An 11,069-nucleotide genomic window follows, 5' to 3' on the forward strand; every position below is an offset into this window, starting at 1 on the left:
AATTGTGTGAAACCAATAGAGATCATAAGTTTTCCTGTTTTTGTACAATTTGAGGTACTGTGCAAAGATCTTGTGCCAACCCTAATATCTGTATATATTTTATTTCCAAGTAGCCAAACTTCCTTGTCATTTTTAAAGTGTTCTTGAGCATTAGTCCTCCAGGTCTTTATTTCGACACTGGCTGCCTTTTCACTCATTTTCAGTCCAGCTGTACCTGACTATTTTCAAGTAGCATGCCTAAAAACCCCCCACAGCAGATAAACAGTATCTGAAAGTCCTCTTCATCTAAAAAAATCTATCAATGACCTGAAATAGTTGACCTGTTGTTCAATGGTGACTCATGAGAAATGATCTCAGTGAAGTGTATGGCAGTCAAAACAAGATTATTAAGAAGGGAATCAGGCAGAAAGGCTGAGGTATTCCAGATTACACAAGAACTGGATTGAAATCAGTGTCAATAGGTCTGACGGAGTTGTGAATTAACGTGGGATTTTTGGTTCAAATTGTCGTCAGTATGCATGGAGGAGGTCAGGAGAGAGGTACAACAGTGAGTATCTACAGCCAAGAGCAGTCAGATTTTTTTTGTATCTATCATATAATGCCATCTGAAAAGCATCTAGGTGGCCAAAGTGTTATCTTTCAGTATGACAATGATCCCAAACTCACTGCCAATGCAGTAAAAGCGTGCTTGGATTTTTTGGGGGATTTTTTTCACACAGTGCAAGACTGGATAACCCAACAACTGTAAGTAATAGAGCTGTCTATATCTGCAAGAATGAAAATTTTCCAAAATTTATTAGTACCTATTTATAGATAATAATAAAAATAATACTACTAATAATAAGCATTTAATGAAAAATAGGTTTGGCCTGAAGAGCAAAACAAAACAAGGAAAAAAGCTCACTCAGCCTGTTAGAAAATGAGAAGCTGTTAAACACATTAATGCATGCTTTTTAACCACTGCTCCTGGTAAAGTCTTAAATCAGGGGTGTGAAACATCAGCATTTTGCTTCTTGTTGATTCAAACCACCTGTATCTTTTGTGTTGTGTCAGGAAGGGTCAAACTCTGCCACATCAAACATGCAGAGCTACCTGCTGTGGCGGCGAGAAACCAGCTGAAGGTAGCTTTTTCAAACAACCTCCTGAGATATACAAAGAATTTTCCTGCACATTTCCATTCATTCTCTGCCACTCTACCATAGGGTCCAAAGCAGGTACAGATCACTGATCTAACGCAGGGCTAACACAGAGAGACAGACAACAATTCACACTGACAATTTAGAATCACCAGTTAACCCAACACCACTAACTGCCTGTCCTTGGACTTGGGAGGAAGCCAGAGTACCCAGAGGGAAACCACAAAAAAAACAGGGAAATTCACCCAGAATGGTCCCAGTTGAACTCTTTGTTGCTGTGAGGCAACAGTACTAACAACTGCACCACCGTATTACCCTTACAGTTCTGGTTTTGTATTTTATTAAGAAATAAGTAAGAAGAAGACTTCTGCAAAAGTTCTATGCAGGGGCCCAAGTGGGCCTTCTGGCTGGCTAAAATGATACATGATAAGATATTTTTAGCGACTATTGATGAAACTGACAGATGCTTTTTGTTTTGTAAGCAATTTTAAAAAGACTTATTGAAGACACCGATGGTTTTTAGCCACAGCTCAAACACGAGGCTCACACGGTTGAGCACGTCTATTTTAACCCCAAACCACAACCCATTTCCCCAATTCAATGCTGAAAACTCTACTAGGTGGTGATGTGGTGGGTGTATGCACTGTTGTGTGTATTCGGCAGCAAGTGGGTGCAATGCAGACTTTCTTGTCCCATAAGCATGAAGCCTTCTCAGCAGCACCATGAGGTTTGCAGAGGTTTGATTCTTGACTAGTGGCTGTAAAATCTGATAAGACATTTACTTTTCTTCAGTCAGGGTCAAATAGAAAACCTGTGCTAACTTCATATCATGTCAAGCCATAATTGTGAAAATTTTACTGAACATTTATACCAGAACACTCAAAACATGCAGCCCAACTTCTCTATGTCCATTTATATTCAATTAGATATTCACTTCCTATCATTCAATTTATTCTTGTTTGTTTCTGCAAACAGAGGCTCATTCTTCTTCTGTTCATGGGAACCGAACAGAAATTCTGTGGTATACATTTTATCCCCACATCACTCTTGAGGTGATCTGAACAGATAAAGCTGATGGAAATCGCAAAGCCCAGCCGTCATGTTGAAACACATCACCGTCGCATTTCTAACGGTCGATGAGAAGAGAAACTGTGGTCTTTTTAAAGTAGGCCAAGAACCCACAGCAGCTGACTGATAACCAAGACAGTATGACCCTGAGGTTCATGTTCAGTATTTCACCACAAACAGTGGCTCGAGCTCCAGCTATAGTAGACACAGCAGACACGCAGCAGTTTCACACTTTCAGTGTGGATCCTTTAATGCGGTAGCTCGGTGACAGCTTTCTTCTCTTGGCTGAGCTCACGCCACCTGTTATTTTTTTTTCCTTTTTTCTTTCCTTAAAGTTTGTTCAGCTTCCCCCTTCACTCTGTAGAGCTGCATACCTAACCACGAAGAATGCCATGAGGCGTGTGGCTACAAGCACACAGCTGATTGCATCACATCTCAGAGCGTCTGAGGGTGTGTGAGTGAGAGAGAGAGAATCGGGTTTTTTTTTCTTCTTCTATTTAACGTGTTAAGTCATATCAGGAAGTGCGATGCTGTGACAGTACAGAAGGAAGCAGGCGCACAATGGCACTATGTCTGCCTCTTGGATTGGTAACATGAGCACCCCGAGGGTGAAGGTCCCTCTGCTCCTGCTGCTGCTGCTGACCACTGTGCTGCCTGGGACAGGTAGGACCGGGGACATTAGTTTCTTTACTCAGTGAATTCAAACAAAGCAGTGCTCTCCGCTTTCCTGCCTCCTCCCTGCTTTTGCCGTTTTTGCGCTTCAGTTTTTCTTTTGGGGCACACAGAAAACGTCTTTTCGACTGAAAATCAAAGGCTCCTATTGTTCACGCTTTCAAAATCAAAAAAACTTCTCCTATAGTTAAAATTTAACAAGCAGAAATTGACAGTATAGGACTAGAAGACTCACAGGTTTGACTGTGAGATGAGCGCCATGTGTAGAAATCAGTTACCTGTCTTTATAGTTTTATAAGTCAATAACAAGGTCAGCCAAAGCTGCCTTTTACAGGCGTCACAGTGTACAGTTAGTACACTCTGAAAAAGACAGTTTCAACACAACATTATTGTTTTTACCGAGTGACAAACTTGCTCTAAACCAGTTGCTCAACATCAGCACCTCCTAGTCCTCAGTTTTGCAACAGTTTTGATTTTTTTGCAATCATTTGGACTAAACTAGACGGAAGTGCTGAGTTCCTGTGCGATCTGACTCAGGTTCGCTGTTTTTCACAACGTTGCCAATGAATTCAAGCAGAAGTAACAGTCTTCAGCCCCAGGTGTGTTTCACTTTTGCTATGAAATGCTGCAGATGCTTTACTTTCAAGTGTTCGCCGTCCAATTTCAATGACATAACAGCTCCCCAACACAAAGTAACGAGCTGTGTCCAAATACAGGGTTTGGCCAAGACGACGCTGAGGAACATACGGAACATACGGAACAAAGCGGGTCAGGCAACCTGGTGAAAGAGCCAGTAACCACAGGTGAGGTGTGAATAATATGCTGCAAAAGTATGTGGACATGTTTTTTTCTGTCAGTTGTCTCAATGCTCTGAGAAACAGATGTCTTAGTTTGTCTCAATCTTGATATCTCCAACTGAAGGCCTGAAATTAAAAAAGAGATATTTGCTCATAAGATCACCATAGAGAGTAACCTGCATGCATATATGTATAACCTTTGCCTTGAATTCCCTTTATTGAAACAATACATTATAATAATATAATTTACTTCAATTTATGTCTTTTAAGCATTTATTTGATGCAGTAGTTGACACCATGTTGATACAGAGGTCCTGAACTTAACACCAATGTATTTATATACATTGGTATGAATTTTAATCTTTTTTTCTGTCGCACTGGAGTTCCTGAGTGCACTTACATTGAAATTTTGGACAAAAATGAGAAGAGCCCTCTCCTCTCCTCCAGATCCTTAAAGAATCACTTCTCCTCAGGTCTGCACCGAGCCTGTGGGCTGGGCTGTAAATTAAGCATTTATAAGTCTGAACTTGCAAAGAGGGGGAAAAAAAATCCCACCATGTGACTGTGTTTCAGTATCAATCAGCCCACTCAGCTGTAGTTCTGCAGAAGCTGTCACCCTCAACCCACCTCAACACGTTCTCTTGGATAAACATCCAACAGTGAGCATGACTTTACCACCAAACGTCAGGTGCCCACCTCACTTATGGTCTTGTGGCTGAATGGGGGAAAATCCCAGAGTCTCCAACACTGCAGAGAACGTCTGCAAAATATGATTTTTTTTAAAATTGCGAGTATTTATGACTTTGTCCTCTAATGTGTTACACGTGTTTTGTTTGTTTTTTGGGGGGGATGTTCACTCAGAGACTCATGTGTGCCTCTACTTATCAATACAGCAATTTTTATTGCTTTTTTCTGCCACTAAGATGTATTAAAGTAGCTTTTACTTTGCTGTACTTATTTTACAGCTGTAGTGACTAATTCTTAGATCAGCGTTTCCCACGAAAGAGACAACACAACACGCTTTACTCTCATGACCCATGCAGCCAGTGATTCTTACAAAATTTCAGACGTATTAGCGTCCCTGCCCTCAAAAACTCTGAATCATTTCAGAATATACAACACTAATCGAAAGGATGACATGAATCATTGAATGACTGTAAAGGAGGAAGGAGAGGTGCCTTTAATGCTTTTCATATTAACACAGAATTGTATTCTTTTTCTTTTAATTTAGTTTCTTTTTTAAAATGTATTTCTGCTGTTTGTGGTTTTAGCTCTGATAAACGTGTTTTATCTCTGCGAGTTTGCCTAATTTAAATATATTTGTTTTTACGTTTAGAGAGTTTTTCAGTTATTTGTGCAGGCGTTGCCACACGTCTCTACACACTAACTAAAACACGGTAAAATTAATGAGAATTTAAGCATCTTTGGACTTGTCTTCATCAATGTTAATTTTGCAAGTGAGCTTGTGGAACTTTTTTTTTTTAATTTCCTGCCCAATATAAACTTAAAATCATCACAAACCTCCAAGTGAATGTGTCACATCATAAAAGACAGCTTCAGGAAATGCCATGGAACCTCATTCTTCTTCTTTCCTCTCCCCGCAGTCGCCTCGCAATCCCTCGCATTTATCTTGTGACCCTTTGAACGATGCCTGAACCCTAGATCAACTCTAGCGACGACAACAATAACGCTATTTTTTTAACACACCCTCGGGTTTCTGCAAAGAGAGAAATTTCACTTACATTTTGTTGCTAAAAATGAAAGCGGGCCTCGTATTGGGGTAATTGTGCTGCTTTTACTTAAGCAGTAATCTGGATATTGGATATTTTTAGTTTTACGATATTAGGTTTTTCTTTGTTGCTCTGTTTCTTTCATATTACAATTAAAAAAAAAACTATTATGATGTTATTACAGCATCTTTTTTGTATTTGGTTTTCAAATGAGATGCTTAGCAACCACACTTTTTGGATATCTACATACTTTTGTCCAGGAGTATGAACACATCTGCTCTTTCTGTTGTTCCCAGCTGCTACTGACACCAATGCCGACATCACTCAGACCAGTACAGGGACTCTGTACGGTGGGTCCACAGCAGCTTTTATTTTACATGAAATCATTTCTTCCCCCTTCATTACACTTCCAGTTGATGCTTTGCTTTGTTTTTTATCATAATTTGTTCTATTTTTGCTCCTTTTTCATTTTGGATGAAACCATCTCACAATTTCTGGTGGTTTCCACTCGGGGTTAATGCAGAAGGCAGTGGCTCCAGTAGTGGTATGTATAACTGACTGCTTCTTTTACCACATGAGTAATGATTTGTAATGAGGCGACTGCAATAATCATCACCTGTGCAACTGTAGTAGTCACTGGGCTGAATTGAATGTAATGTCAGTAATGCCCCATGAAAATCCCCTCTTTGCATATTTTTATGCCAGTGAACAAATTTTAAGACCGTTATGAGGCCTGGGTGAAACGAATGATTGATCCGCTGTTTTCCTTCCACAGTTACCACATCAATAGATGAAGACTCCATGAAGCCAACTGAACCACCAGGCCTGGACCCCATCATTATCATTATCCCTGCAGTGCTGGCGGCCGTAATCATCTGCATGATAGTTTGTGGCATTTTCATCAACCGTAGGTGGAACAAACAAAAGAGAAATCCAGGTATGTCAATCAGAGGAGGGAATATTTTAAAGTTTCACTTCTCTCACTTAATCCTGGGTTTTTAAAAAGATTCCAGGTTGGTTGTCATGTAACTACAATTCAAATTTATTTATATAGCACCAAATTACATCAACAGTTGGCTAAAGGCACTTCATGTTATACAGTAAAGACCCTACAATAATACAGAGAAAACCCCAATAATCAGATGATCCTCTATGAGCAAGCACTTTGTAACAGTGGGAAGGAAAAACACGCTTTTAACAGGAAGAAACCAGGATCAGAGAGGGGAGCAATCTGCTGTGAAGGACTGGGGGTGATAGAATGAAGTATCTGAAATAATTTAGTGTTTGGTAGTTTTTAATGTACAGATTATCTGGTTTGTTTGTTTTTTTATGACTGTGGCCTTGACTGTTTCATATCCTCTGCTTGTAGACCCGAATAAAGAAGATCCATATTTGGATGGATCCAGTACCGAGAAAGTGCCGATGTAAGTGTCACCCATGTCATTTTTCTACAACTGCTTATTGAACCTGTAGAAGATATCATCTCAATGTTCAACGCTTTGTGAGACTAACTTCCTGCTTGATGATAATACAGGATGTTATTTTTGTATTTTTTCTTTCACACTGTCGTTCTGCTCTTTGTGGCTGCAGCTGAATGATACTGAGAGCTGTAAAGCAAACATATACAACCCCCTGGCTTCTGTGCAATCTTTTACTATAATACTATAAGCACGTCTTTCTTTTTCATTTAAGTCCGACTTATTAAAGATTAAAAAATGTGGCTCTGAAGTCCTCTGAAATTATATTTGATTTGATGATACAAAAGAAAGAAAAAAAAATGTGACTTTGTCCTTTCCTCTTTGTGTCTTTCAGGCCGATGTTTGAAGAGGACGTGCCCTCTGTACTCGAGCTCGAAATGGAAGAGTTGGACGAGTGGATGAAAAAGGATGGTAGGTTTCACTGGATAAAGAAGAGAATATGGAAACAAAAGTACTGTGGCTAGAAATCTGATAGAAATACAGATCACAACAGAAATACGTGTAAGTTCACAGACATCCAGGTTATGGTGGTCTTGAGTGACTAAAAAGAAGGCACCAGGTCTTCTTTTTGTCTCTCAACCAAGAGACTCACTCAGCTCTGAAACAACTGGCCAACTGGTCACGGGTATTTTAGCCCCAGCGAGGGAGGCTGTGCCCTTGGCGGTTGTCCTGAAGGTCACTGACACGCCATTAATCGTATATGAGTCATCACATGAGTTACGGTGTGGAAAAAATTTGTCTTGCCACTGTCACTGGAGCCAAAGTGCCAGTAACGCTCTCAGACAAAAACTGATTCAGCCGAAAGATAAAACACGCAAACGCAAGCTGAGCATCATAGTGTAGTGCAGTGATGGGTGCTCAGACTTTTGCAACCACTCCACCAACGCATGGAGGGCCACCCGAACAGGAAAAGACCCAGCTGGTTTGAGAGAGGCGTGAAGGAGGTTCCACAGTTTATCCAGCAGATGTCGCTGTTGTTTACGTAAAGTAATCGTCCAGCAGAGCTTCTTATGCTGAAGTTGCTTTATTCCACACTGAGTGATCGCATGACTTTTCTTTGAATTCTTTGCATAGGTGAAACTGCAGAGGACTCTAAATGTCTGTAACTGAATTTAAGGTGAGCATACCTGTGCATATTATCAAGTTATTAACATTTACAGACTATTTTGACAATAATTTCTCCCAATTGCAACCTCACAGACATTTTATATTGATAGTATGCCTGGACACTTGTTATTTGTTTATCTATTAGATCATTGGATCTCCAAAATGTGTTTTTAAACCAAATGATGATCAAGCATGAAGAAGTTTAGAGTTTTGAGTGACATTTTCCTGCTGCCTACTAACAAAACGTCACTTAACACAAAACCTTCATATTGATTTTCTCATGGTACAAACAAAGAGCATTGCACAAACAAATTACTTATAGCATGTTGCACAACAATGCTAACACAACACAGATCAACAGCTGACTCGGGTAATAAAAAGTGTTTCCAAGCCGTTTCCTCTCTGCTGCCAGCCTCTGTTTGTTGTGATGCACCAGCTGGTTTTCAGCAGAGCTGTGACTGATGAACTGTGACCCTTTCGTCACTGCACATGTTTGAAAGCGCAAACACCACTAACATCTGTTAGTGATTACAACAGGCATGCATGGAAGTGTGGTGCAACTCAACCCTGGAATAGTCTCCTTTACTGGAAGAGCCGGGAAGGCGAGGTCAAGGTCCGCTCCACGAACTGTTGACCAACGTCATTTACACATTGCTTTTTCCCAGGGTTTTATTTCCAAAGCTGTACAAGGGCTAGAGGTTACTTGCATTCAACTAGGAGGCACTTTGTACACATGAGGTTACACAAGAGATCTCAAAACAGAAGTAAATGTGATGTTGGTGTTGCTGCGGTTGCTCAATGTGATGCCATCTAGCATGGCAGCTGTGCCCTGTTTGTCAGACCTGTGAATTTCCACGGTGACTTGGCCACAGTGGTGGCTGGGAGTAAGAAAAGAAAGCATATGCAGTATTGCTGAAAGCAAGTTTGATAAAATAACCTAGAATAAGTTTAACCTTTGTGACATTCAGACGAAAACCAGTCATATGACCAGTTGTAACATAGTGATTAATTCAAGGATCCAGCAGGCTTCATTTATCTTACTCATGAATGTAGATGCTTTTAGTTGCTTCAGTCAACTACGGCTTCATACCAAACCTCTTCATCAGCTTATTTACCACTCAAATATGAAGTTCTGGTTAGTGTGTAGCAAGAATGGAGGCTGTGAAAGGCATTGAGAGCAGAGCTAAACAGGAAGTTTCTGATGTTTTTGAAGCAAAACAACGAGCTGAAAAACACCAAAATGCAGACGCTTGGCTCTAAAGCGTGTGAAACCTTTATTCTACACAAGATCAGATTCATTGCCAAATATGCTCAGGAAAACAGGATGAATATCGGCCACTGCAAACGTTGCTTTCAAGTTAAGCACCTCCGCTCTGAGTTTTCACACTTATGTGTTTTTTTAGTCGTGTGTGGGATCATCACCTTTCCAGCTCAGCTCACGGGTAGCAGAGGAGCTGTGAAGTGAAGGCTTTATTGTTTTGTTGCTGCCAGAGTCTGAGGTTTGTGATTAGTGATTCTTCTTTGACGCTGCGTGAGCCAGTGCTTACCACGTGTGCAGCGAGGCTGTGACTGTACGGCACTGTGAGTCAGTGAGAGTGGCACACTAGAGATGGAGTTGGGCTGAATTATGCTGTAATTTAAACCCTTTTGATCCCAAATAGCAGCTGAAAAACTACCAAAATATGCCAGTTTTACCACATTACCTGCAAACACAGGTCACTGGAGTTACATTTTAGAAGGTTGATCTTTAAGTTTGACATGTCTACCTCTCTCTCTTTCCCATGATTCCCTGTCTGCAGGTTAAAGGAGACACGCTCAACACAGCGCAATAATGCCAGCACTGATGTTTGAACCTCCTTCACCAGCAATAATCCAGCCATGTGACTGTCTGGAAACAACAACACGTAACACTCATTTTTACAATTTTGCTGGAAAACAGCAACAAAAGTTCAACCTCAAATTTTTTCTAATGCAACACCTCCGATAGCCGTTAGTGAACAGCAGCATATAACAACCGAACCAAAACCGTCTCCCTGTGATCCGTTTTACACCACATGGTGTTCTGCTTTAATATGCTGCCAGGTACATGTACAGTATTTTATGGCTCAGATTCATAATGTAGTAACTGATGATGTTACAATTAGATCACGATCTCTCCTCTCCATCATAGATTGTTCTTTGTTTCTGCTTATGGCTCTTTCCTAAGCTCAAAGCCATTTTGTTGCTTTACACTTAAAGGGGAGATATCCAGCTGAATGCATGACAGAGAAGCAATGTTTTTAAGTGTTTTGTTTGAAATCTCAAAGCCTGTTTCTGAGGCTTTGGATAAATTATTTCCCGTCATCGAAGCAGCTTTCAGAAAGCTGCACCCGATAAGATTTTTATCTCTCCACAGATAACAAATAACTCTTTGACTGAACACTTTATATCCTTTTCTTTGTCTTTGAAAGTGTTAAATCAAAGCAGTTGTGACATTGATCCAAATGTGAGCTATACTTAAAGTGTCAGTCAGTATTGTGCGGGATCCTGCACTGTAAATATGAGAATACAGTATACCAAAAGATGTTTGTAAATATTTCATAAAGGCACTTGTGTCGTTGATTTGCTGATGGTGCTTTAAGTAAAATTTCAATAAATAAGACCTTGCCATAAAATTCGTCTCTCCTTGTGTGTGTCAGTGCAGACTGAAATATCCTAACTAACATGCTAACATGGATCCCCTTGAAATTTAGACATCACAGTCAACTGATGATGAATCCTGTACTGGTTATGGTAGTGCTTACCTTTCCTTTAGGGCCACTGTGAGGTTCAGTTTGGATGTTTGATTGCCATGAACTTTGACTCTGACTTAAGGAACATCAGCAGCTCGAACCTTTTACTTCACCCAGTAAAATTTTGTATCCTAGTGATTTTGTTTTTTTCCTCGTGTACCCATGAGTGTGTGTGTGTGTGTGTGTGTGTGTGTGTGTGTATGTGTGTTTCTTTTAAACTAGTGCATGCCCATGTAACAGTAGTCCTTGAACCTTCCTGGAGTGTTAGCAAGCTGATATCACTGATAAACACATTTATAGATGTGAAAAA

At 40.3% G+C, this 11,069-nt stretch overlaps 1 protein-coding gene across 3 annotated transcripts; it reads left to right on the plus strand.

The window, feature by feature from the left end:
• Positions 1–2,702: 2,702 nt before the first annotated feature.
• tmem154 (transmembrane protein 154) lies at positions 2,703–10,642 on the plus strand. Of its 3 annotated transcripts, none has more exons than XM_005469836.4 (9): positions 2,703–2,867; positions 3,593–3,679; positions 5,700–5,753; positions 5,930–5,947; positions 6,179–6,340; positions 6,773–6,827; positions 7,216–7,292; positions 7,956–7,998; positions 9,788–10,642. In XM_005469836.4, the coding sequence occupies exons 1-8, from the start codon at positions 2,774–2,776 to the stop codon at positions 7,985–7,987; spliced, it is 579 nt and encodes a 192-aa protein (XP_005469893.1). In that variant the 5' UTR covers positions 2,703–2,773; the 3' UTR covers positions 7,988–7,998; positions 9,788–10,642. The 3 variants fall into 3 exon arrangements, with proteins under 3 accessions (XP_005469893.1, XP_005469894.1, XP_003449728.1); XM_003449680.5 differs by having other exon boundaries at positions 2,706–2,867; positions 5,927–5,947; XM_005469837.4 differs by lacking the exon at positions 7,956–7,998 and having other exon boundaries at positions 2,704–2,867; positions 5,927–5,947.
• Positions 10,643–11,069: the final 427 nt, after the last annotated feature.

The sequence above is a fragment of the Oreochromis niloticus genome, linkage group LG6, assembly GCF_001858045.2.
Source record: "Oreochromis niloticus isolate F11D_XX linkage group LG6, O_niloticus_UMD_NMBU, whole genome shotgun sequence".
Taxonomy (NCBI): domain Eukaryota; kingdom Metazoa; phylum Chordata; class Actinopteri; order Cichliformes; family Cichlidae; genus Oreochromis; species Oreochromis niloticus.